Source organism: Erinaceus europaeus, chromosome X (genome assembly GCF_950295315.1).
Source record: "Erinaceus europaeus chromosome X, mEriEur2.1, whole genome shotgun sequence".
Classification (NCBI taxonomy): domain Eukaryota; kingdom Metazoa; phylum Chordata; class Mammalia; order Eulipotyphla; family Erinaceidae; genus Erinaceus; species Erinaceus europaeus.
The window spans coordinates 125,767,257-125,794,385 of NC_080185.1; the positions used below are offsets into that span (position 1 = coordinate 125,767,257).

Genomic DNA, 27,129 nt, shown 5'->3' on the forward strand with positions numbered 1-27,129 from the left:
TTATTTATTTTTCCCTTTTTGTTGTTGTTGTAGTTATTATTGTTGTCATTGTTGGATAGAACAGAGAGAAATGGAGCGAGGAGGGGAAGACAGAGGGGGACAAAAGGATAGACACCTGCAGACCTGCTTCCCGGGGCTTGTAAAGCGAGTCCCCTGCAGGTGGGGAGCCAGGGGCTCGAGCTGGGACCCTTAGACCTAGACCGGTCCTTGCGCTTAGCACCACATGCGCTTAACCCGCTGCACTACCGCCCGACTCCCAGAGAATTTTCTTTTTTTTTTTATTTAATTTTAAGTAAATTGCTTTTCGCAAAGTGTGCTTTGGAGTCAGATCTAAGATCACAGGCTGGTGCTATCATCTTATGCCCCAGAATATACATTTTTAGAGTTCCACAAATTTTTTTCTTTTGACTTCATTCTTCGAGAATTTTCTAAATATTTCTCCTGGGGAGAATCACCAAGAAGAAAGCTGTAATGAAAAGATGGAAATCATCAATACTGGGGCTCTTGGAAATGGCCTTAGGAAGAGCTATAAAGGGAGGCTTTAGAGGAACAGCAAGAGTTCACTTTGAGTCTTGCCTACATAGGTGTTGGCCCTCCCAGCTTGGGGAGGGGGAAGCCGCAGGTACCCAGAGGGAGAAAGGGAGCAGGCAGCATAGCAGGGGAAGCAGTCCGGGCAACTCAGTGTGGTTGTTTTAGGGTCATGGGTTCCGATTCCACAGAGGAGAAGAGGAGGGAGCAAAAGGAGAACTTGCCTGGGCCTCCTGTGTTTCTTCCTCTGGTGCTGCATTCAAAGTAGGCTCACAAAAGAGGGGACACCGGCATTGTACTGTGTCTGGGCTATTGCCAATCAAAAGTCGATCCTTTGTTTATCGCCAAGAGAAAAGGGCCTCAAATCTTTTCCTTCCAGCTTTTGAGTCTTCGCCAGTCACTGTTAGTAAGCGCTTAGCAAAACTGAAAGGCTCCAGTCCTGAAAGTAGGTGATGAGTAATGTCAGGGAAAGGGAGGAGAAGAAAGGACGGGAAATTAAGCTGCCTGCCACTCAGAGCTGGATTGCAATGCCTTCTCTAGCTATTACATTTCTCCAGGTCCAATTTCTCTTCTAACCCCCAGGGGACCCTCTGCTAAATTGCTAAACCAGCAGGGAAGTGGGGGAGGAGTGAAACCTGACTTCCTTTCCTCAATATTGGGGGGGGGGGGCTCTCCTCTGACACCTAGTCGTGCAGCGCCCCCCTTTGGCTCACTCGGAGCGCCTCTTTCTCACTCAGTGCTGGAGCCTGAGGAACAGCTGGGCACCCTGCAGCTCCTCATCTACCTTCTACCTCCCTGCAACTGCGACACCCTCCACCGCCTTCTCCAGTTCCTCGCCATTGTGGCCCGCCACGCCGACGACAATGTCAGCAAAGATGGGCAAGAGGTATGCACTCCTCCACTCCTCTAGCTGCTGTGACTCTTCCTTTCCCCTGTCTTAGGGGGTGAGTATAGGGCAGGAGTCATAGCTCGGTGGGATAGCATAGGACTTGTGTGCCTGAGGCCCCGGGTTCTATCCTCGGCTTTATATATGCCAGAGCTGAGCAGTGCTGTGGTCTCTAGCTCTCTGAAAACAAACACAAGTAAGCAAATATTTCAGAATGGGCCTGCCCATGGTCTGCTGCCCACGTAGGGAGAACAGCTCCTCTGTCCTCAAAGACATCCCATCCCCCTCTGTGTACACTACAGGAGTCTTCCACGGGGGAGGGGGGGACGTGAAAAGAAGACAAGACAAGACGAGACAGTGAGCAGTAGAGGGCTTGCAATCCTGAAACGCCAGGAAAGTGGAAGCAAGAGGGCAGTTGCTGTGCCTATGGGTCGTTTCATTTGCTTCCGCGACTCGGAGACCAAACATGACAGTAGTCAGCTTCTACACAGTCCTGTGGAGTCCTTTGGGAAGTTCTTTTGGGGTGGGGGGGGTCCCCATTCGGACCCTGCTGTGATTCCCTATTGGGGGCTTGGGCCTTGAGTCTCTTTGGTCATACTTACATGCAACCAAGTCTTTTTCAGGCTCACTTTTTGACGACATAGATGCTGGCCTCAATTTCAGATGACTTTTTACATTTTTTAAAATATTTTATATTATTTTATGTATTGGATAGAGATGGAGAGAAATTAAGAGGAGAGAGAGAGAGAGAGAGAGAGAGAGAGAGAGAGATCTGCAGCACTGCTTCACCACCCCTGATTCTTTCCCCTACAGGTGGGACCAGGGCTTGATCCACAGTATAACGTGTGCACCTTACCAAGTACGCCACCACCTGGTCCCTTCAGGTGGCATTTTAGCAAACAAGCTATTTCATCTTCACGCAACAAGAGGCTGGGATGTATTTGTTTGTTTATTTATTCTGCCAGGACTTCACTGGGGCTTCCGGCCTGTGCAGCTCCTCTGCTCCCAGCAGACTCTTAACTTTTCCAGATAGAAAGTGAGAGACAGAGGGAGAGAGAGAAGGGGAGACACCTCAGCGTTGCTCTGCTACTCCCGAAGCTTCCTGGCACTCCTGTGTGGCCACTCAGGGCTTGAACCCGGGTCCTTGAGTTTGGCAAAGTGTACGCTCAACTTACTGAGCTATATCCAGTCCTCTCCTTTCCTTTTTGATACCACACAGCCATGCTGCTCCTCGATAGTGGACTCCCCAGCCCTCAGATTCTTAATACACTAGCATGCAGTATAAATCATAAGAAGGAGCCGAGAGGCATTCCAAGCTTACTCAGCCACACAAGCACTCCTTGTAAATCCTTGGTAAGCAGAACTCAGCTGTAGTGTGGATTCAATTCCATGTTTGTCCACATATCACTTTGCTCACTTTCATCTGCAAAGGCAGTTCTGCATTCCTCTCCTCCTCCTTCCCCTCCCCTCCCCTCTCTTCTTCCTCCTCCTCCTCTGCCTCCTCTCTGTTCATTCCTTCCTGTGAGATTGGAATGCTCCTAGGTTAACCATCATCTCTGCTGGCTCCAGCTCTGCATTTCAGCAGACAGGGCTCTCCGGTGGGCTACTTGGGTTCTCATAATTGGTGTGTAGTCATGTCGCTGGTCTGGGTGTCAGCCTGCGTTTGAAGTAGGCATAATAAGCGCTGGAGGTACAAGGAGCATCTGCCACTTCCCTCTGTGGCATGTCTTAAGTGCTACGTGAGAAAGTTGGGTCTATTGTGATGAAAAAGGGAGATGGTCCAATTGAACGCTTGCTTTCTAGAATCATTTTCGGACACTCTTTTATTCCAAACACTTAACATGACTCTGTTGCTGCCACCAAGAAAAGAATGTTCTGGGGCAGATACAAATGACACTTGCATGCTGAACTCCCAGCTGCCATCCTGTTTCTTCTGCCACACGCTGACCGTGTGCTCGGGACATCTACGGCACAGGCAACCCCCTTAAGGCAAGGCAGGCAGCACTGTCCCTGAGGCTCAGAGGTGGAAACCGAGGGCCCGGCACTCACATAACTCACTGCTGTGCTGGCCCCCACTTTTGGCTGTGCACGTTGTGGACTTGCGTCTTCCATCTTTGAGGGCACTGCTGCGTATCCCATGGCCACTGCACATGTGCAGAGCATTCGGGACACTGTCCCAGCACATGACTGCAAATTAGCTCAAGAGAAGCTTCACTCGCTCTGTGCAAATCTTCTAATTCACACAAAGATGTCACATCTGCTAGTAGTCAGGTAGGTCCCATAACTGTCAATAGCAAAGTTCTTCCAACCCCAACCAGGCTTACTCCTAAGAGCAGAAACAGAAGCTAGGAAGGAGTTAGAAAAAAAAAAAAACACCTCAGTAAGTGGAATCTAGTTCAATCTTTCTCAATATCCACGTGACTGACACTTCAGAGCAGGTGACAACACTGTGAGGCATCCCTGGGGTTGTAGGGGAGCTTAACTGCATCCCTGGCCTCTCCTCACCTGATGCCACTAGCAACCAAGGCTACCTCTGAACAGCGCCCAGTGTCCTCTGGGTGGAGCTGCAGGCAGAAGCAGCCTGGTGGAGAGCATCTGCTGGCTTGACCACTCACTGACCTTCCTATGTCTGAGTCTCCAAATCTAAACTCTGGGGATCCAGATCCTTGCAGTGGCTCAGCACAGTGCTTGAGAAGACTGGTTTACTCTAACCATCCTGGAGACAGTAGTCATACAGGGAAGCAAGAGATTACGAAGGCCTTTAGACCTTCTTGCCCTACACTTTGCAAATGTGGGAGTAGCAGCCAGAACTCAGAGCAGCATGGGGAAATGCAAGGAAACACTGCTGCTCTGGAATGGTTAGTAGGAGTCCCAGGAGTGCCAGTAACTCACACGGCCATCTTGGATTGGAACAGAGATGCCCAGGTGAGGAACTACAAATGAGGCCTGGGGGTGGCTGTGTGGAACTGATAGAGGATTTACTCTTTTAGGCCATGAGTCTTCAGAAGGTTTCCTCTAAAGTCCTCTAGTCTGTGTCATGGATTCCTTAGAGACAATGAAAGCCTGGATTAGAAAGTTTTTGTATGAATGGCAATATGAAAAGGAGTGACGTACCTGACAGAAGTTTTTCATTTCATTCGATTAGTGACTGAAGATTGATTTACAAAATTACAAAGATAACAGGGGTCCCACTCTGCACCGTTGCCACCACCAGAGTTCTGGATTCCCCAATCCCTTCACTGTACTCGACAACCGTTTTCCTAAGGTTGCAGATATGGATTAACTATTATTTCTACATTTGTATATATTTGCCCCCCTTTTTAAGGTCCTATCTTCTCTTCCTTTCCAAGTTACACATACACCTACTACTACATCCAAATGTCCCTCTCTTTTTCTTGCTCTCTCTCTCTGGGTCCTGATGGAGTTGGATTTCAGAGTCCTCTGGGCATCTTCCCCCTGTCATTTCTCCCCCACCACGAGTGTGGATCAAAATTCTTTTTGGGGTGCAGCAGGTGGAAGTTCTGGCTTCTGTAATTGCTTCTCTACTGGACATGAGCATTTGGCAGGTGGATCCATACTCCCAGCCTGTTTCTGTCTTTCCCTAGTTTGGTAGGGCTCTGGGGAGGTGAGATTCTGGGACACATTGGTGAGATCGTCTACCCAAGGAAGCCCGACAAAAGTTTTAGGTAAGAGTGGCCTTGGTATTTGAATCATGGATTTCTTGAGTGTCTACCCCAAGTTCCTCTATACCAAAGAGCACTGTTCCTGAATGTTCTAATTACTGTTCGCAGAATGCTATAGCGTCTAGGAGTTAGAGGACGCCAGGGCACAGGGCAGATAGTTAGGGAATGTGGTACAGAGCTATGGTAGAACTTCTTCAGAGAAGTCATGAACATGGGCCAGAAAAGTTATGAATGACTTTAAAGAGGAGACTGAAATTAAATTATATATTGACAGAGTGTGTAGAAGCCAGGCAGGTGGTTCTGGAGTAGAACACAGTACTTTACTGAATGAGACTCCACATTCAGTCCCTGATAATGCATATGACAGAGCTGGGTAGGCCTCTTGTGATTCGTTCTCTCTCTCTCTCTCTCTCTCTCTCTCTCTCTCTCTCTCCTAAATCTCAGAAACATCCATTAATAAGGTAAAAGGCTAGAGGAACCGAGTAAACCGATGAAGTTGAGAGTGGTGGGAAGGGGATAAGCCAGAGGTCCTTTGTTCATTGTGCTTCTCCTTGGTTTGACTTCAGTCCATAGAAATCCCGGAATGGGTGGACTTCAGGGAGGCAAAAGTCAGATTGTAAAAAGAAACAAAGTAGCAAAGAAACAGGACAGCCGTTGCTTATTCCTGCCTATTGGCTGGTTTGTGTTAACTGTTCTGTTTGTTGGGCATTGTTAAGCATGGCTGACATAAGTTCCCAGGCACAAGGACTCAGTTTCAAGCCCCTGGTCCCCACCTAGCAGAGGGGAAGCTTCAGGAGTAGAGCAGGGCTCAATCTGTCTCTCTCCCTCCCTCCCTTCCTCCCTTCCTCCCCACTCTCTACTTTCTCTATCTCTCTCTGTTTAACCCTCTATCAAAAGAAAAAAATAGACACTAGGAGTGGTGGTGCCACAGTGCAGGTACTGAGCTCCAATGATAATGTGGTGGCGATAGATAGATAGATAGATAGATAGATAGATAGATAGATAGATAAAACCAAAAAGTGATAAGAGATGGGGAGGAAGCTCCCACAGCTCTGCCAAAACCTTTGCTATGTGATCTGGTCACTAAATGGAGAAACAGGAAGGAAGGCAGAGTTGGGGGTCAGGGAAGGACTGGGCTTCCTCCTCTATAAAATGAACATAATATCTCCTTCCCCGTAGGTTCTTAAAATCCTATGCATGATGAATAAATGGTATTTTAAAGATGGCTCCAGGAAGGGCATGAGAAAATTGCTGGCTAGTCAGTCAGCACTTTTCTTAGGGAATACTAAAAGGTATTTTTATTAGATGGTGGTGATTGGTGTTTGGTTGTTCTGTTTGTTTTATTGTCTTCTCTTTTGCTTCCTTTGATATTTGCTTTGCTCCTTAGGGGCAAAAAGAAATTCTTAAATGTAAGATAGATCTTATTTCTTCTAGAAAGAATATGGCAGGCATATAACTGAAACCTCTTGAGGGGTTTTCAAGTTGTTCAAGAACCCTCTTGCACTTTGTAGAAAATATGGTATGAATATACATTGTTTGTTGTTGTTTGTTTGTTTGTTTTTGTGTGGGGGGGAGAAAGCCTACAACTGACTTTCAAACAATCCGAGAGACAGGGGAAGCCTTTGAGCCATCAACAGAGTCTGATCACTGGGTTGGCAAAATAACTCACATGAATAGTGAACTCCTTTACCATGTTTGAGATCCAAGTTTGAGACCAGTTCCTACTGTATTAAAGAAGCTTCAATGCTGTGGTTTCCCTCTCCCTCTCCCTCTCCTGTTCTCCCTCTCCCTCTCTCTCCTCCTCTCCCTTTTCCTCCCCCTCTCCATATATATCCACACAGAGTCGAATCACTGATCTATAAGAAGAGACATGTCTCTAGGTTATGGGGCACTGATGTTGGAACTGGCTCCCTGAAGTCAGGGTCCTGCCCTCCCTTAAAGCTGCTGTTACCATTTCCCTCCTCTTGTGACAGGGCCAGAGAAGCAGGGTGATAATGAGAGGTGTGGGGCTTCCAAAAGCTTGGCCAAGAGAGACTCCACTTAGCTCTGCCACCTCCTGGTCTGGACTCTTGGCTTCACCCCCTCCTCTGTAAAATAAAGATGATGACAGCTGCTTTCTGAGTGCAGAGTCAGAAAGAATGGAGATAACCCAGGCAAAGCCTCAGCCTGGTGACTGGGCATGCAGAGAGAGCTCCAGTTGATGCGAGCTTCAAAATGATCTGGATGCTTACCTAGTAGAAATGAAGTGTTCCTTGAACTGGCTGGCTAGTAGTGAAATAATGAACTGACCCCCAGGGCACATTGTGTCACAGAGAAAGAGAGAGAGAGAGAGAGAGAGAGGGAGAGAGAAATAGACCCATCCATCTATCCATCCATCCCTCTATCCTTCCATCCCTGGGGGAGCTAGGTGGAAGCCTTTTGTGAACAAGTATTCTTTCCAGTTTAAACACCGAAAGACCAAAACCAAAACCTCACGGCGAGGTCTGTCTCTGCAGTGGATGGTGTTGCCTTCCCCACAGTAGCAACAGTAGAGGGAGAGAATGGAAGCAGAGTTCTGGATGGTCCTTGTACTTAACATTCTTCTTAAAGAAAACAAAATCTTTGGATCAACAATGGTAGAGAATGTTCCATCCTCCGAAGGGAAGATGGACAGCATACTCTATGCTACACCTGAGGAAGATGGGTTCATATTGGGGCAGCTTGGAATGTTCCTACTCATGACCACAGATTGTGAACTCAGATGTACAGGGATGCAGAGGTCACATAGGCTCCTAAGCTGAATATGAGCCCCAGATCACGTCAAATTGATGGGGTTTACAGTCAACAATATTTATATCCCTTTCCCATATTTGGGGGCTACTCTCTTCCCTGATCCAGCTTTCTGGTCCTTTTTCCAGCCATGACATCATCTCCACAGACAATAACTTGGATCCACTGGCATATCAGATTTCAGGCTCAGGGGAAAAAAGAAAAAGGAAAAAAAAAAAAAAACTAGTACAGCCATAGGCCCTTTGTAATTTAACTAAAATATGCCTACTAGCTATCTACAAAATGGAGGACACCCCCCCCCCAACTCTTCATCTGCACTATTCCAGCCTTTAGGTCCATGATTGGTCTACAATTTGCTTGGCTTTGTATGTTAACTCTCTCTTCAACCACCAGGTTCCAGTTGCTAGCATGATGCTGACCAGACTTCCCTGGACAGACGACCCCACCATTGTGTCCTGGAACTCCGCTTTCCCCAGAGCCCTTCCCCACTGGGGAAAGAGAGAGACAGGCTGGAAATATGAAGTGACCTGTCAATGCCCATGTTCAGCGGGGAAGCAATTACAGAAGCCAGACCTTCCACCTTCTGCATCCCACAATGACCTTGGGTCCATACTCCCAGAGGGATAAAGAATAGGAAAGCTATCAGGGGAGGGGATGGGATACGGAGTTCTGGTGGTGGGAATTGTGCGAAGTTGTACCCCTCTTATCCTATGGTTTTGTCAATGTTTCCTTTTTATAAATAAAACATTTAAAAAAAGAAAACAAAATCTTTGATTTGTTAATATTTTTATTTTAAAAAGAAAAGATGAGAAAATCTTGGCATCACTTTAAGTGCAGAAGGGGCTGCCTCCAAATGTCTCTGGGTTCTAAGTGGGATGAGACATCCAGAAATAACCCCCATTTGATTTTAACCTCAGTCTACCACCATACCACCCCCAATGCACCTCATCTCCTCTGATTATTATTATTATTATTATTATTATTAGCCTCCAGGGTTATCACTGGGGCACAGTCCCTGCACTACGAATCCACTGCTCCTGGAGGCCATTCTTTCCATTTTTGTTGCCCTTGCTGTTATTGTTTCTTTTCTTTTTTAAAAAATGTTTTATTTATAAAAAGGAAACATTGACTAAACCATAGGATAAGAAAGGTGCAACTTCACACAGTTCTCACCACCAGAACTCCATATCCCTTCCCCTCCCCTGATAGCTCTCCTATTCTTTATCCCTCTAGGAGTATGGACTCAAGGTCATTGTGCGATGCAGAAGGTAGAAGGTCTGGCTTCTGTAATTGCTTCCCTTGTTGTTATTGTTATTACTGTTATTGCTGTTGTTGTTGGATAGGACAGAGAGAAATTAAGAGAGAAGGGGAAGACAGAGAGGAGGAGAGAAAAATAAACACTTGCAGACCTGCTTCACCGCTTGTGAAGTGACCTTCTACAGGTGGGAAGCCAGGGGCTCGAAACAGAATCCTTGTGCACACCATGTGCTTTTAACCTGCTGCACAACTGCCCCGCCCCCATCTCCTCTGATTTTATGTTACCACTTTGCACCTGCAGGGGGGAGTTTCAAGAGAATGAGGCAGGACTACAGGTGTCTCTCCCTCTCTATCTCCCACTCCCTTCTCAGTTTTCTTCTGTCCTATCAAATAATTAAAAAAAAATCTACATAGTGATGAACTTGCAGGAAAATAAGTGGAAAGTTGTAGACTTTTGTATCAGTGAACTAAAAGAAAAAAGCATTCCAGTACAGGAAGGACACTTTCTCCAGTCCGCTGCTGACTGAGAGCAGTCATGCAACAAAACAGCAAGCTGCCTCCCCTTGTGCCATGGTGCCGTGGTGCCCTGCAGGGATGTGGGACAGGGTAGCCACCAGCTCAGGGCTCCCATAACAGGGTGGCCCTCAGGAGGCTTTCCCTCAGCTGTGAACCAGATCCCAGGTGCTGCTCAAAGGCTGTGCATCTTCCCAGGCAAAGAACTCCCGCCCCACAGCAGCCAGACTTGCCCGGGGATTTCTAGATTTGCAACTGAGATCCACAAGAGTGCTGACAATCCGCCTGCACCAGCCAAGCGGCCACAGGGCAGTGACACCCACCTGGCCTTGCCTGGCCCTTGCCTGTCTTTTCTGCAGGATCCTCAGCCACACTGGGCTTCCAGGGGTTCCGAGACATATATATGTTTTTAATACTTATTTGTAGTATTTTTTTAATTTGATAAGACAGAAAGGAATTGAGAGGGAAGGGGAGATATGAAGAGAGACAGAGAGAGAGAAAGACACCTGTAGCACTGCTTCACCACTTGTGAGTCATCCCCACTGCGGGTGCGGACCAGCGTCTTGTACCTGGCTCCTTGCACGTAATAACATGTGTGCTCAACCAGGAGTTCCACTACCTAGCTCCTTAAAAATCACAAATGGTGCTGAGTGGTCTCAAATCACTTTCCTTTTGGTTAATAGTGGAATGTACTAATGACTGCAGCACAGAGATGGGCTGTAATGTGTTTTGCTTGTTTCTGTCTTTGCCTCCAGGAATTTCCCCTGTCCAGATCCTTTTGCTTTGTAGACTAGCAAACTCCTTTCTTTCTGCAAGGTTTTGTGCAAATACCATCAGGTTTGGCATAGTTCCTGAGGACCTCCCGAGTTGATCGTGCCTTGCTTTGTGCTTACTACTTGTCTGGAATGTGAACCTTTTAAAATAGAGATTAAGTTATGGTCAATATTGGAAAAAATAAACAATTATTGCCCATGAGTAGTGCTAGCCTGTGGTAGACACTAAATGGATAAATTTATGGAGAGATGCTGGGGCCAGTGGGTGGATGGTTGGTTGGTTGGATGGATGGGTGGATGGATGGATGGATGGATGGATGGATGGATGGATGGATAAATACCAGTATTTTAAGAGCAGACAAGATAGAGATTTTCCTTTTATGGGGCCAGAAGGTGATGCACCTGGTTAAGTTCACACATTGCAGTGTGCAAGGACCCAGGTTCAAGCCCCTGGTGTCCACCTTCAGGGAGAAACCTTCACAAGTTGTGAAGTAGAGCTGCAGGTGTCTCTCTGTCTCTCTCCCTCTTTAGCTCCCCCTCCCCCTCAATTTCTCTATGTCTCTATCCAATAATAAATAAATGAAAATAAAAAAGAGATTTTCCTTTGTTAAGGCTCATGAAAGGGTGCCCAAAAGTGGGGTTCGCCTTCAGCTATTAGCAGCTAACATTACTATGAGCTGAGCATTGAGATGAGGCAGTAGATATTTTCGATAGTACCCCAGTTTCACAATGAATGACTTCAGAGTTTTAAGAGTTTATTCAAAATGCTCTTGAAATGACCACTGAACTGGTATCTCAACCCAGACATAAAACAAAAGGAAGATGATGGTACTCCTGCTGGCGTTTGACAGAGATGGTGTAGAAAAAAACGGAGGGGAGAGGAAAGAAAGACTCTCTAGATTCATAGACCATCGAGCAGCTAGAAAAGCAAAACTGGCCACAAGCCTTGTAATTCTTTTTTTCCTACAGATCACTGGGAATAAGATGACTTCTCTGAATTTGGCCACCATATTTGGACCCAACCTGCTGCATAAGCAGAAATCGACAGACAAAGAATTCTCTGTCCAGAGTTCAGCCCGAGCTGAGGAGAGCACAGCCATCATCGCCGTGGTACAGAAAATGATTGAGAACTATGAGTCCCTGTTCATGGTAGGTGGTCCTTCTTGGATGGAACCTCTCTGTAAACTAGTGGCATCAGGAACCGTCTGTATACCGCCTCTGGTTGCAATGCTGTTTGTTGGCTGAGGTTTCTGGAAGCCAGGCAGTTTCGATAGGAATAGAAATTTTTATAACTGTGATGTCAATGTTAGTTTGTGATTACATGTTTAAACAAACATATCCAAATTAAGGGGGCAGGTGGTGGCGTACCTGGTTGAGCTCACTATTAAAATGCACCAGGACCTGGGTTCAAGCCCCTGGTCCCCACCTGCGGGGGCAGGGGGGAAGCTTTGCAAGTGGTGAAGCAGTGCTGCAGGTGACTGTCTGTCTCTCTTCCTCTCTATCACCCCCTTCTCTCTTGATTTCTGGCTGTCTCTATCCAATAAATGAAGATAATAAAAAATTTAAAAATAAACGTATCCAAAGTCTAGATTCCATCTAGTTGTCCCCTCAGCCATGGCTAGAGTCATCTGAGTAGTAATAGGGCAATGTCCTTGATCAAAATGCTGATGAAACCCTTCTTTTGGAAATCTATGAATTACATGTATTGGTGTATCCAGGACCATACTCGGGTGGCACCACATCCAAGGTCCGTCTTGACATTTTGCCTCCTGCATGAAACCTCTCCCATCTTTCCCATGTCCTTCTGATGTCATTTTCCCATGTCACTTCTCTGTCCCTTGAACCCCACGACTGTTTATTGATGTTTGTATTACTCAACATTTTGTTACAGTCATTTGTGACTGTCTCCTCCAGTAGATTATAAATGCATTTAAAACATGAGCTGTGTCCTTGTTATCTCCTCGCTGTATCCTTTGTACGCTTTTGGCAGGCCCTCAATAAATGTTTTTTGATTTGTATTGAATTACCAGTTCCTGTTTTCCTTCAAAAAACTGCATTGCTTGCTCCAACTCCCCTTGAAACATTAGAACAAATGCCAACTCTGTTCTATTTCTGCTCACCACTCATACTGCATGTCAGAATTTACAGGAACTTTCTCCATGTTTACCCCCCCACCACCACCACCATTTTCTCTTGTCTACTTGAAAACTATCTCCATAAATTCTAACTTTTCTATCACAGTCTTTTGTGGCTTCTTCATCCAAGTGTGCTAGTACCCCATTCTGGATTTCCTTATTATCTTGTATGTATTCATCAAACTTCTTGCATCAGACTTATTTCCACGCTAGTCTTAGAATGTTTGGTTCTGGTAAATTTGAGAAGCGGTGGTTAGGAATGTTTGCCTTCTATCACTTACCTGGGTCACTGTGACCAAATGATTTTATTCTCCGTAAGTGCCCATTCCAGCTTCCGAGAGATAGGAAGAATCAAGATGAGACCTGTCTTCCAGGGTGACTCACTGTCATTTACTATGTGAAAAGATCCTGTGAACTATAGCATTCTATACGCATGTTACTTAATAACCAAATGAAGTAGGCAACAAAGGCTCTGTCAGATCTCAGTACTTTAGCACTGCCAGTATAAAGGTCCTCGTGACTGATATAAAGCCTAGCTAGATGTTTGACAGACAATCTTCCAAGTGGTGACTTAGGGCTCCGGGTCCTGGCACTGAACTCAGCCATAGGAGGGCATTGTTGGCTTTGTGCCTTTTAGAACTCAGCCATAAGCCATCCTTAGCTTCAGGAAAGATGGGAAGTACATTCTCATTAGATGCCCAGGAGGAAGAGAATATGGATTTACTGCAGTGAGAAGTCTGCTCTGGTATAAGGACTTCTTTTTTTGTTGAGTCTCTGAGGCACTGTGGCTGTGTTGCACACAGCACACTCTCAAAAATGTGGAATTAGTCACTGACTATATGTCTCACATTTCAGCCCCAAATCCTCATAATTAATTTCATATTTCGATGAATCAGACATCTAAACTTTTCAACATTCTCATCACATTTTAAGTCACACATCCCCTTGTGGAGGAGTCTTGGCATTCCTTCATTTTCTCTGGACTTTACCTTTCCCTCTCGTGCGCTGTTCACTAAGCAAAGTCTTTCTGGGAACCCACAACCATCAGATGTTTCTTTTTAGATGGAGACAGAGAGGGAGAGGGAGAGGGGGAGGGGAGGAAGGAGAAGGAGAGGGAGAGGGAGAGGGGGAGGAAAAGAGAGGGAGAGGGAGACGGTGAGGGAGAGAGACCACAGCATTGAAGCTTCCTCAATGTGGTAAGGTCAAATGGGAACCTGGGTTATGCAGATGACAAAGCAGTGCACTGTCCAAGTGAGCTGTTCCACCAGCCTTCAGACCTTTCTTTTTACCTCAGATAGTACAGTCCTTCCTAGCCTCCTTGAAAGCCCAGTTACTGCCATTTTCATTGTACTGCTACTCTCCTTTCCATTTCCTGTCTCATGGATTATTGTTCCTACAGTGGAAGAGCATCAGTTTTCCACCTCTCTCAGCATTTTCCCAATCTGGTCTGTTTCCTGTCGTTTGTAGAGATAGGTCTTGAGGTTCTCTTGTGTCCTCCTTAGTGAGGTGTTTCACAGCTGCCATATCTAAAACACAGCACCACGCACACACCCTCACTTACTATTCTCTTTGCCTGCTTCTTCTCGTTAACATTCACCACTTACTAGTGTGTGGTTTCACTGATTTATTTTGTATGTTGCCATCTGCTTCCTTTCTTTGCTCCATTACCCCAGTGTCTAGCACATGATAGAGACAGAAGCAGCATTGGTGGAATTAATGAATGACTCAATGGTAACTCTGTGATGTGCGATTTCTCCATCATCAGTTTTTTTTCCCCTTACACAAATGAAAATGTTTGGGTCCAGAAGAGTGAAGAATACCTTTCACAGAGTAAGTTAACCATTACTGTAAGCATTCTTGGTCTCATCAGGTAGATTCTGGGAATTATGGGACATGTATTGAGACCAGGGACAGTGAAATGGGAGGAAAGGTGGCACAAAGATTGCAAACCTAGGTCAGTAAAAAGAAAAGTGACTAGGCCCAGAAAATTTAGTTCTAGTCCATCAGCTGTTCCACCTCCTCTTCTTTGATATTTCTCTGCTTCTCAAAGGACGAGCTTAGAGTGTGTCTTAACCTAGATCCCTCCTAGTTTGAACGTCACCTAGTTCTCTGCTGACTTCACCGTTTTTATTTCCATTTAGCACAAAAGGAAACAAATCTCCTCGCTTTGTAGATTCTCTTGGCATATCTGCATTTTAGAATCTTGGTGGTCTGACTAGCGCTTGCTGACTGCTTGGCCAGGCCAGTTTTGCCTGTGTGCGTGGACAAAAACCCAGTCCTATGTATTTAGAGAGAGAGAGAGAGAGAGAGAGAGAGAGAGAGAGAGAGAGATGTTTTGTTTTGTTTTGTTCTGCTTTTTTTTTTTTAAAAAAAAAAAAAGAAGCTTTCAAGATTAGTAAAAAATTTCAAATGAGGAAGGATAAAGCTAGACAGGACCTGATGCTTCAAAGTAGCTACAAGTGTGCAGTTTCACCGAAGGACTGATGTGAGAGACATGAAAATCCGCAGAGGCCTGGTAGGGCCCCAAAGTTTGTTCTGAGCATTCTAATGGCCTTCGTTTCCTGATGCTGAGGCTGACCGCCTTTCCCAAGTGGCTAGTGTCGGAGTTAATGGGAAAGGGCAGAGAACAGCCTGGCCATTTCCCATGACACAGAAGAGGTGCGTAGACTCAGAGGCTGACACATGCTTCAAGAGCCTGCCCAGGACAGCTTTTTACGCCAGCTGTTTGTTCTTCAGGCCCTGGTTTGGAACTCAATGGGATTGGAGTTGGGTCACGATAGCCACCATCATATCACTGTAGCCAAAGACCAAGAGAACCTACTGTAAGAATGGTTCCCAAAATGGAGCAGGCAGAATCACAAGGAAATTGACAGGCATTCAGATGCCAGGTCCTACTCTGAAGAGTAAGACTGAGTGGCTGGGAGTGGGGCCCAGGAAGTTGCACTTTCTAATATACGCCTCCAGAGCAGACTGCTAGTTTCTGGACACCTTGGAAAACCACTTCTTGGGAAACACCCAAGGTGGTAGAAAGCCCATGGGCTTTGGATAGAGCTCCCATGATTCAAATTCCTGCTCAGCCACATAGTACTATGTGACCTTAGCCACACTTAACTTCTTCTCCTATAAAAATGAGATTATAGGATTAGTCTGAGAATGAAAAATGGTGTTTTCAGGCACATGAGACAGAAATTGGAATCTACTGGGCACTCAGAGAGTAAATATGGCCAGTTTGATTGTGGCAGGTGGGTGAGGTGCCTGCCCCAGCAAAGCAACATCAGTTGTCACCTTCTAGAGAATTCCACTGTGTATGACTCTGTGACTTGCTCCCACTCAGACCTATATTCAGCCCTTTCTTTGTTCTACTCTTTTTCCCCCTAGTGCGTCTCACCTTGTAACTCACTATAGAATGCGCTTTTCTGGGAGTCAGGTGGTAGCACAGCGGGTTAAGCGCATGTGGCGTAAAGCACAAGGACCGGCATAAGGATCCCGGTTCGAGCCCCTGGCTCCCCACCTGCAGGGGAGTCACTTCACAAGTGGTGAAGCAGGTCTGCAGGTGTCTGTCTTTCTCTCCCCCTCCTCTGTCTTCTCCTCCTCTCTCCATTTCTCTCTGTCCTATCTAACAATGACATCAATAACAACAACAGTAATTATAACAACAGTAAAAAAAACAAGGGCAACAAAAGGGAAAATGAAAATATTTAAAAAAGAATGCACTTTTCTATCATGACTGTTGAAACCCAGCAGAACACAAGCATTATCAAGACAGAGTTTTTGCTTTATCTCCTCACTGTGCCCCACAGCACCTAGAAAGTTGAAATAGGTGCCCGGTGAATATTCAGTGACTAAGTCCTGCAATGTTATATCACCAGAAAAGATTCATTTTGTCTGGCTTTTTTTTTTTTTGCTTAGATCTCCTCACCCCCTCATGAATCTTCCTTTCTGATATCAACAACTATTAATAGTCAGCATGATATGCTCTGCACATAATAGAAGATACAGACATAACTAGAGAGTGTTGCCATTGACCAATTCACTGACTCAGTCATTGATTTGAAAGCCATTACTTGCAATGCTGTGAATTGCAGAGAAAACTCACTGGTACTTTTAGAATTAATCAGGGGTCCAGAGTCAAGTGGAGAAAGCTTGTAAGCTCATGCTGGGGGCTGGCAGGAGAGTGTTCTTACTCAGGCTTCTCTTGGAGAGAAAGGAAAAAGAAGAGACTGCCCCACCCTCATAGGCTGGGGACAAGTCCCAGTACAGCAGAGACTAGGGCAGGCCAGCATGTTCCCACCCCAAACTAGGAGTCCTAGGAGTCGTGCAGCACATATGGAAGATTTCAAGTGAGAACCGCATGGGGCAAGGGTCAGAGGCCACAGGGTGGACTCCAGGCCCAGAAGCCAAGCTTTGTTTTGTGTTCTCTTCCCTACTGACACAAACTGCACTTTCTTCAAGACCCTTTTGCATGCCAAGTCAAAAGGAGTCAAGCAGTTATTCCCAACATCAGGCCATAAACCACCCCAACCAGCATCTCTAGACCATTCAGTCCAGTCCAGTCTCGTTCTTCTTTAAATGACACTATTCATGGCGCACTGACGTTCTTCGGAGTTAATTACCAACCCCTTAGCAGCAAGAAGGTCTCCACGCTCGTCAGAATGCTGCCCCACTTCACATTCGGGTCTTCCCCCAATGTGGCCCCATGAACTCTGAGTTCCTTGGCTTGCTTCCCTCACTAGTGTGTCCCAATTGTCGCAGATGCTACCTGGCATGGGTCAGGCACTTGAGAAAGATTTCTTGAACTGTACCTTTCAAATGCACTCAGATCCCCTGATTTAGCGTTAAGCTAGCTGTCAGCAGAGCCCCACAAAGGCTGGGGTTACTCCCATAAACCCCTAAGGTGATTGTTTTCTGCACTTGGGATGCTTGCTAATGACAAAATTTTGCCAAGACTCCCAGTGTTACTTGCTTTTGCTAGAGAGTGTTAGAGTTTCAAATGGCAAAGCCTCCCTCTTAGTCCAGAGCCAAGTGGTGCAGTGGCAGGAATACGGTGACAGTAGCAGTAGTGTGTGAGAGGGCTGGGTCCTGGGCCTTGTTCCTCTGAAAGACCTTGATGAGTGTGTTGTGGTGTCTTACAAAGGAGAAAGTGCTCGGACCAGTTTTCTCTCCCTGTGGTTTATGGGATAAATGACGAGACAGCAGTCCTACCCTAGGCCATTACTCAAGGCCTCATTTTTAATTTGTTAGGGTGGGTTTTAAGTGTGACACTTTTATTCCTTCATGTGTACAGTGTTTACATATTTCCCCTGACGCAGGAGAGTCCAAAAGTTCTTTTGATTTTTGAAATAGCATTATGCTTTAAAGGCACACATGGAAATCTAAGGAGCCGAGTCTCCAGATAAACACAGCCATAAATGGTGCCTTCAGAAAGTATCTAAAGTCACTGAATAGTTGACTAAAACCCAGTAGAGATTGTGAAGTGTACTTGAAGAAGCCCTTTGGACTAGGGTTTCTTTCTTCACTTAGACATGCAGAATTACTGGATTTAAAAAAAAAAAAAAAAACATGGTTGTTATGATCTTACTATTTGGTTTTCATTTGGCTATATAAAAAACCCAGGAAGAAAAAAGAAAACAATCTATTTGAATATTGAGTCATACTTTTCATTTTTAGCATTTTTTATTGATGGGAACATAGTTTGAGAACTTGTTAGAGAAATTCTGATGATCCCCAGTTGGGACAGGAAATTTATTTCCCAACTCTAAATATGAATAGGAAGGAGACATTGCTAGAGTGTGTCAGTCATTGGTGTTTCTTCTGCTTCTTTTTCTTTTATTGGCAGGGTAAAGGTTAAAGGTTTACTGTGGTTGGCACTTGGGTACAGTTTCTCATCTTGTCGTGTCAGGTGTCTGAAGAACACTCTAACCCCCAACATAGCTACTTTTCCATCATCATGTACCAGGACCTGAAAGCCCCCACCCCACCACTCTCTCTCTCTCTTCCTTGCCCAGATTCCTTTGCTTTGGTGTAATACACCAAACCCAATCCAACTTTGTGTCTCTCCTTTCTGGTATTGTTTCTAAGGTTCTACCTATGAGTGAGGCCATCCCATGTTCAACCTTCTCCTTCTGGCTTCTCTCACTTAACATGATCCCTTCAAGCCCCATCCAAGATGAGGTGAAGAAGGCGACTCTATCATTCTTAATAGCTGAGGAGTATTCCATTGTGTATATGTACTACGGCTTTCTCCACCACTCCTCTGCTGTTGGACACCTGGGCTGCTTTCAAGTTTCTTAGTGAAGAGAAACAACGTAACCCATGTATACCATGCAGGCCAGAGGGCCTGGATTACTCAGGATTGTAATCTGAAGTCATTCCCACAGCACTATTAAACATCCATGGGGTAGGAAGTACCATGTCAGCTTGAGCTCTGGAAGAGCATAAAATTGAGTGAATGAGTGTAAGTGAGTGAATGAGTGAGGGAGTAAAGGATAGGAGTCTCAACTACAGATGGAATTGCCAGTGACTGCAGTCATCAGGATTTACTCTCTTACACAGCAGGCAGCCTAGAGAGGTGCAGTATTGATGGTAACTCATTGGCCCCTCAGATGCTGGATGCTGCAACTATGCCTGGTTTCTCTGGGAGCCATCTTGATCCAGTGGGGAAGAGTGATGTTTTCTCTCATCCCCCCCTGCCCTTGACTATAGAAAGGAACCTTTTCTACAGGTTTCTGAAGTTTCATACCACACACACACACACACACACCCTTGACCCCACCGCCAGTAATGAGACCAGGATCACAGCACATGAACTTGGCTTAACTGTGAAGTAGGCTATGTGGCCCTGACCTAGACCTAAAGCCTGGGAGCCTATGTCAGTTGCAGTCAGATAACTCCTGCCTGCTCGTGACATGAGCAGCCCCAAGACTTGAAGTCTGGATGAAGGAAAGAAGCCACAAGGGAGACAGTATGCAGAATCCTCGAGACCAGGGCAGTTGGAGGGCTAATTTTCCCTCAGGCTCTAATGTAGAGATTCAGTGGGGGTGGGAGGGTGGTCAGGAGCAAAGTCCTATGGAGAAGAAATCCCATAGCATAGTTACCTATCAGAAGTGTTAGGAAAAAGCTAAGGGAGTGACGATGCTTCACCAGCATCCAGGCTGATGGGTAGAGATGGTTTGCTGCTAGTTGGGGAAAGAGCATTAGGACAAATCTTGGCCATCTCTGTATTGCTCACTTCTGTTTTGCTTGCTTAAAAGTGTTTACCAGTCATTTTATCTACTTCTATATTATATTCTAAATCCTTTTTTCTCTGACATCTTTGCACTGGTAAGGTATTTTCGGATCTGTTAGCTTTCTTCTTTCTTTTTAAGATGGTGTGCCAGAGAAGGGACCCAGGGGACTTGTGCATGTACAATATGATTGAGTCATTTCACAGACCAAGTTTCTATTTTTTTTCTTGAAAGAGAGAAGGAAAGACACTACAGCACATCTCCACCATCCATGGAGCTCCTTTGGTGCTGCCCATAGTGCTCCCACGTGGTGCTGGAGATCAAACCCAGGAGCCCAGGATCTGAAACATGGAAGGCCTGTGCTCTCACTGAAGAGCTAGCTTCCGGTCCCTTTGTTAACTTGTTGGGTTTTTTGTTTGTTTGTTTGTTTGTTTTGGTTTTTGGCTTTTTTATTCCCATAACACCACTATAGAGACGATGGAGGGCAAATAATATGCGCTTGAATTTTCAGATGCAGGAGCATAATCCTAAAGAAAATGGTTGTGGTGTCCAAGTTTACATTAATTATAAGCAGCAGGGCCCAAACCAGACTCCAGGGGCTATCAGCTCTTAAGTCAGATAGCATTTTGACAGCATCCTAATTCCCGAGAAGGAAGGCGTATGGGGACAGTCTGCCTGGGTAGTTCTCTCTTATTTAATGTAAGCTGCTGTTTCCTATCAGCTCATTCCTTTGGCTTTTGTTTCCCTATTAAGTACCTAAATTAATAGCAAATGAATGCCCATCCAATTGAACTAAGCCAGCAGTTTGAAATCATTACTAAATAATAGGAAGTGAAATGTGCAAATATGGACAAAGATGAGAGGCGTTACTGGGAAAACTGCACTACACTGCACTGCATGCTGTTGTATGAATATTAAAAGTCAGTTCCAGGCATCATTTCAAATTCTCTACCCTTATTTTCCCACTGGCTCTCATTTTCTAAACTACTCCTGTACATATATACTTTAAAACACACACACACACACAAGTGTGTGGTTTTATTATATACATTTCAGAAGTAGCTATAAACCGTTGTTGGATGATTTGGGGGGTCACTGAATTGTGAGAATGGATTCTAGACACTATAGCCTCTTCCCTAATGCATAGGAAACATCAATAGATCTGTCCTTCCTGCAGCACATGGGTCCGCATTTTTAACTAGATGTTTTTGCTTATTTGTAAATAGTGTCTCCAAGCCAAAATGGTATCATGGGTCTTTTAAAAGAAGCTATAGATAGATTTATAGCACTGACCCCTTTCTGTTTGCATTTGTTGCCAAGTAAAAGTCACGTATGCTACATAAACTAAACCTCAGTCATTATAATTGGTTGGGATGAAATCTTACTGAACAAGTAGAAAACTGAATTGCAAAAATAGATGAGCAAAATGTTGAAGAAACTTTTAAAAAATTACTGTGCTCCCAGTAAACTAGTGTGATGCTGTGGCCCAGAACTGGTCTTCAGACACTCCATCTGCCCTCACAGAATCAGCACTGTTCTGCTGATGCCAGGCCAGAGGGTATCTGCGCACTGCTGCTTTACTCTTCAGTGGGAATGGATTGGTGCCTAGAACAGACATTTTTTATTACATGTCTAAGCATAGAACATGTTCAGTGAAACTAACTGGATGAAAACACAAATACTTTTCTTCATTTGTTCATGGAGGTTTCCGTTTAAAAGAGCTTAGGATAGTTTTTTTTTCTTTTTCTTCTTTTTCTTTCCTTTTTTTTCCTATTTATTTATTTATTTTTGTATATATTGCTTTTGCTTTGCTAGCTTTTTTTTTTTTTAATGTTCTCTCTTCTATGTTTTGCCCTTTAGGTATTTTTGAAAATTTGATCTAGTAGTAGTGCATATCTGTTGGATCATGTTGTTTGAAAAAGTCACATTTGAAATTATCGGTCTTTTGATTTGTTTAATTTACTCAAGAGAGTAAGAGAACAGCATGTCCCAGCCTTGACCTGGTCATCCCACCCCTTCTCTTCTTCTATTCTCTTTCCCAAGTCATGGATTTGGTCCCGGTGTTGTAAATATCATCTATATGTCTCCCAAACTCCAGCCCGAGTCTCCCTAGCCCCAGACCCTTGTTCCCAATTGCCTCCTTGCAGATTTCTCCTTTACTAGAATGTCTCCCTGGCAACTCACCCTTATCAGATCCAAGGCGGTCGTTCTCATGACCTGACCCCAGCTTCGCCCCTGACCACTTCATCACACTAGTCACCAACTGTTCCATCTTTCCAGTGGCCCGACTCCTAAGTGACAGAGCCATCTTTAACCCCCCCAACTCTATCCACCCAGTGAACTAACTCTTGCTATCCTTTCTGCCCTCACTGACTCCAGGATCCAGATGCTTCATCTGCCCACCAGCCTGGCTGAGCACCCCACCAAATATCTTCAGGGTGCATTGACAGCTCCCCAGCTGCACTCCCTGCTTCACCCCTTGCCTCCCTTCTATCTCTTCTTGACTCTGCAGTCCGAATGATGGCATTATATGTCAGTCCTCTGCCCTACACCCCCAGTCACCCCTCTCACCAGAGTAGGGCTCGACAACATCTGGTCTTGGCTACCTGGTCCACCTCCTTCCCTTCTCCTGCCTCACTCTGTTCCACCCTCACTGGCCTCCTCCCTGTCCTGGACTCCACATCTTGCTGCTCTTTCTGCCTAGAAATAGCCTTCTCCCACGCCTCCATTGTCTTGGGTCCTCTGCTGTAGTCAGTGTCAGTTTCTCTGTGATCTGACCATCCCACCCTATTTTTGCCATTTTTATTTATGATTAATTGTGGGGTGCAAGATTGTTAAGATTATAGGGTAGAGCTCAACACCACACCCACCACCAAAGTTCTATGTACCCAGCCTCCCAAAGATAACCACCAGAGATCCAGAGATCTCACAAAGTCTTAGAGACTGTTGCTTCTGGTTTTTTTTTCCTTGCAAGTTCATGAGGAGCAGTGTTCTAGGTTCCACATGAGTGAAACCACCCGGTGGTTGTCTTTCACCTCTTTTTTGCTAAGCATCGTCACCTCTGGTTCCATCCTATATAAAGTTGAGCATGGTTCCCTCCCAGCATTCCCCATCAGCCTGTTGTGCTTTTTTTTTTTTTTTTTTTGCCTCCAGGGCTATCACTGGGGCTCAGTGCCAGCACTACAAATCCACTGCTCCTGGAGGCCATTTCTCCTATTTTTCTTGCTCTTGTTGTTGTTGGCTTGGACAGAGAGAAATGGAGAGAGGAGAGGAAGACAGAGAGGAGGAGAGAAAGATAGACACCTGCAGACCTGCTTCACCACTTGCGAAGCGACCCCCCACCCCCCACAGGTAGGAGCCGGGGGCTCGAAGGATCCTTCTGCCAGCCCTTGTGCTTTGCGCCACGTGCACTTAACCCGCCGCACTACTGCCCAGCCCCCGCCTGCTGTGCTTTGTTTCTCCCCATGTGACTCATGCCATGTTTTCTTGGTTTATTTACTTAACACCAGTCGTCCCATTTTCACAGTCAGCCTCAAGGGTACAAGGATTCCTGCCTGTTTAATTGGTAGCTGAATCCCAGTGTCCGGTGCCTGGCACTCAGTAAGCATTCACTAAATATTTATGTAGTGAATTAGAGGAATGAGGAGAGGGACAAGACCAGAGTGGGAAGCATGGTGGTGCTAAAGAGGCAAGAGGAAATGCAGATCAGGGGGCTTCCTCTGTAGGGAGAAAGGTTTCTGAGCAAGTGAATGTTCTGGTCAAGGCATTCTGGCGACCATGCAGAGAAGAAATTCAATGCTCATGTTGAAGAAGCAGTGCGCAGCTTAGCAAGTCATCGCATCACAAGCCCATGGAGGATAAAACTGTCTTTTCAGCTAAATACCCAAGAGTCGGTGGGGGTCGGGGGCCCACCTAGATGAACAGTGCAAGGAAGGCTTTAGGCACGACTTTACCAGGCAGTGTCAGGAGAACCCCTTGCTCTCTCCGCATTTCTTGATCGTTCCCTTGTCAATACAGCCCTCAGGACTGTGTGGCTTCCGGCCTGGCATCTTCTCACCAAAGTCTCAGGGAAATTCCCGTGGTGTCTCCCAGTCTCCAGTAGAGTCACATGCCCACTTCTCAGGCACCCGTGGTGCTCTGAATGGGAGAACTGACTGAAACTGGGCTCACCCTGGAGCTAAGGCTGGGGGACCAGTTGACTCTTCAGAGGCAACTTGGGGTGTAACTGTTCAGAGAAGAGGGAAATGAAGGCTGGTAATAGCCAACAGATGAGCACTACAAAGGGGTAATGAGGACTCCAGCTTGGATCACTGCAGCTGGGATGGAAGAGCGAGGAAAGAAGTAGCGGACATCAAGGAGATGCCATGGACAGATCTGGCTCTGAACAGGGAGGGGAGAGGACGCAGAGAAGCTCGAATGCAACCCAGATTTTGAGCTTGTGTGATGAGGGCTTGGCCATGTCTTTAATGAAGGTTCGGGGCAAAGTAGGAGGAACAGATTTATGAGAAAAGGAAGGCATTTTGTTGCTTTCCCGTCCTCATTTTTATTGATAAAATTGTTTCCAGCTTCTCAGCACTCAAGAAGAAGTGAGTTCTGCAAGAGACTGGAGGCACATTCTTCTACCAGCGACATATTCTCAGACCCCCCCCCCACACACACACAGTTTATAATAGTCTTGTCTCTAAGCCCACATTTCAGAAAATCAGACTGACATGTTATTTCCTGTCAATAGCTTGAGTTGCGTTTCACTGGGTTACTGGCATCTATTGAGTAGCAAACCGAAACCACTGAAGGGAGTTCACTCAGTCTTTTCTCAGAGAGCATTTCCGCCCAGGTGACTGTGGACCGGGAGGCTGTTGTCCAGTGCACTCTGGCTTTTGTTTACAGATGATGTAAAACGCTAGTGAAAAAAAGCTGATGGACCCGGATTCAAGGAGTGAAGGCAGACAGGCACCTGATGGTAGAGTGGTGGGTGCGGCAGGACTGTTCAGCCTTCTTGGAGTGCCTCCTAGGCCTCGGCGGGATACCTTCCTCGGTCTAGATTGAGTCATTTGCTCACTGCAGACGCCCTTTGCAGAGAGCGCTCCTGGTTTTAGGTGAGGAAGCTGAGGCCTGGGGGGGGGGGGAGTGGGGTGGTCAGGCACTTTGCACTGGAGGTAGGGAGTGAGACAGAGCGACACCTGCAGCCCTTCACCGTTAGTGAAGCTTCCCTGCTGCGGGTGGGGAGCAGGGCTTCAAACCTGGGTTCCTGTGCGGCAGCGTACTGTGTGTGCTCAGTCAGGTGCGCCGCCGCCTGGCCCTCGACCTGCCCTCTTAATGAACTGATTATATATGTTCCACAACTGCCTGGCCCCCAACAGTCAGCATCTGTGCCTGTTGTCCTGGCACGATTTTAAGCATGAGTTCTCGAAATCCCCCCCCCCCGGATAATAAATGAAGAACACCATTCCTCTTGCTCATGCTAATTTCCTAAACCATAGCCAGATTTAGAGGCACTTCCAAGTGACTCGACTGCATCACCAATCACCACAGGGGGGGCATTCTGAATTGATTGTGACTACGTGCTGTGTTGTGTCGTTGTCGTGCTATTGGCTTTCAGAATTAAACTAACTGGGCAGATTAGTGTAGGTTGGGTTTTAACCGAGAAATCTTGCTCTCTTAAAACAGCACCTTCCTTGTGGGGCCAGGCGTCAGCCTGTTGCTTGCCCCGGCTGCCCTAAGGGACCTTGGAGCTAGCCCTTCCTGCTAAATATTCGTGTCCTACCTGATCCCCTGCTGTCCCCAATCTTAGGCTTCAGGCTGGTGTGGGGGTGATTCTGGAAAGTCCTAGGGCACAGCAGCCAGGGTCCACACCGACCAGGTCATCATGTCCTTTAGCACCAAGCTGCAGAACAAGGAGTATGTGATTAAGGCCCTGCTCAGGGTCAAGTTCAAGTCCCCTAGCCACCAGAAGAGACATATTCCCAGGGAGTGGGGCTTCACCAAGGTTAGCGCAGGTGGATTTGAAGACACTGCGGCTGGAGAAGTCCTTATCCCGGGTGACTATAGGGTCAGATACACACCTGGCTGTGGTCCCCTGTGGACAAGAGGCTGGCCGCACGCTGCGCTCCTGAGATGGCCCTTCCTTCTGCGTACAGTGGATCTATATCCTGTCTTAAAAATAAAGACTTGCAAGGGTCTGGTGTACGCAGGTATGAAGTTGACAGGAGAAGGGGAAGGGGAAGGGGAAGGGCTGAGGAATGGCTTTACTCATGTCTCAACATCTGGCCCTTCAGGTTCCCCCAGATCTCCAGAATGACGTGCTCATCAGCCTGTTAGAGACTGACCCAGATGTGGTGGACTATTTGCTCCGAAGAAAGGCCTCCCAGTCATCGTGAGTACCCCAGTGCTTCCGTGTTCTAAGCCCCATGGAGGAGTTTCTACTTCCGTGTCTAGAGAGTTAGGATGGCTTCCCTGACTGTGCAGGATGACTTGAACTGGAAGTTAACATTCCGGCTAATCAAATCACCTCACCTACCCAGAAGATGCTTCGAGTTTACTAAGCTGCTTACCTCTGTAGAAACCACTTGATGGGGACTTTGTTTCATTTTTGGCTTTTAACTTGAATTCCTGGGGTGGAGGGAGGGAAAAAGTATCTAATCACTGATAAGAAATTCAAGTGATGGAGTGGGAGTCACAGGAGACTTGTAGAATCCTAGGTCTAGGGGCTGGGTGGTGGCGCTCCTGGTTGAGCGCACATGGTACAGTGCTCAAGGACCCGGGTTCGAGCCCCCAGTCCCCACCTGCAGAGGGAAAGCTTTGCGAGTGGTGAAGCAGGGCTGCAGGTGTCTCTCTATCACCTCCTCCCTCTCAACTTGTCAACTTGGCTGTTTCTATCAGGAAAAAAAAAAAAAAAAGAAAGAAAGAAAAAGAATCCTTGGTCGAGCTTGCCGGCAGGAGTGAGCCGCTAGCAGTCCGCAGACAGGCCTCAGCAGATGTTTAGGAACCTGTCTGAAAGGCAAGGAGTGCCCCCTTTTTCCTCTCTTCATGACTTGGACTTTCAATGAAAACGCTTGCCGGTCTTCCCAGTGCAAGCTGTGTTGGAGGGGACAGCTTGCTGCCATTTCGGCCCCCACAGGAAAGCACTGCATCTTTGCACTAGTCGGATGTCGTGGCTGGTCACAACCAGTTCCTACCGAGGCAGGGGGGTGTGGGCGCACCAAGCCACCTAGGGGGTGACATTGCATCACTCACCGGGAGTGATGACACCACCACGACACCTTAAATTTCTAAAAGAAGCAGTTCTTATCCTCCCACAGAAGTGACACTTGTGCCAAGTTTTTAATCTACTGAGTTTTTATTAGTAGTATTGTTATTTCTTCA

At 46.3% G+C, this 27,129-nt stretch overlaps 1 protein-coding gene across 4 annotated transcripts in view; it reads left to right on the forward strand.

Moving 5' to 3' along the window:
- ARHGAP6 (Rho GTPase activating protein 6) overlaps positions 1 to 27,129 on the forward strand; it is a 562,780-nt gene that overhangs the window by 521,787 nt on the left and 13,864 nt on the right. For all 4 annotated transcript variants that reach the window (XM_007517463.3, XM_060183086.1, XM_060183087.1 and 1 more), the window contains 3 exons: positions 1,266 to 1,414; positions 11,379 to 11,558; positions 26,043 to 26,140. In XM_007517463.3, the coding sequence (XP_007517525.1) occupies positions 1,266 to 1,414; positions 11,379 to 11,558; positions 26,043 to 26,140 (427 nt within the window). The remainder of the gene's footprint in view (positions 1 to 1,265; positions 1,415 to 11,378; positions 11,559 to 26,042; positions 26,141 to 27,129) is intronic.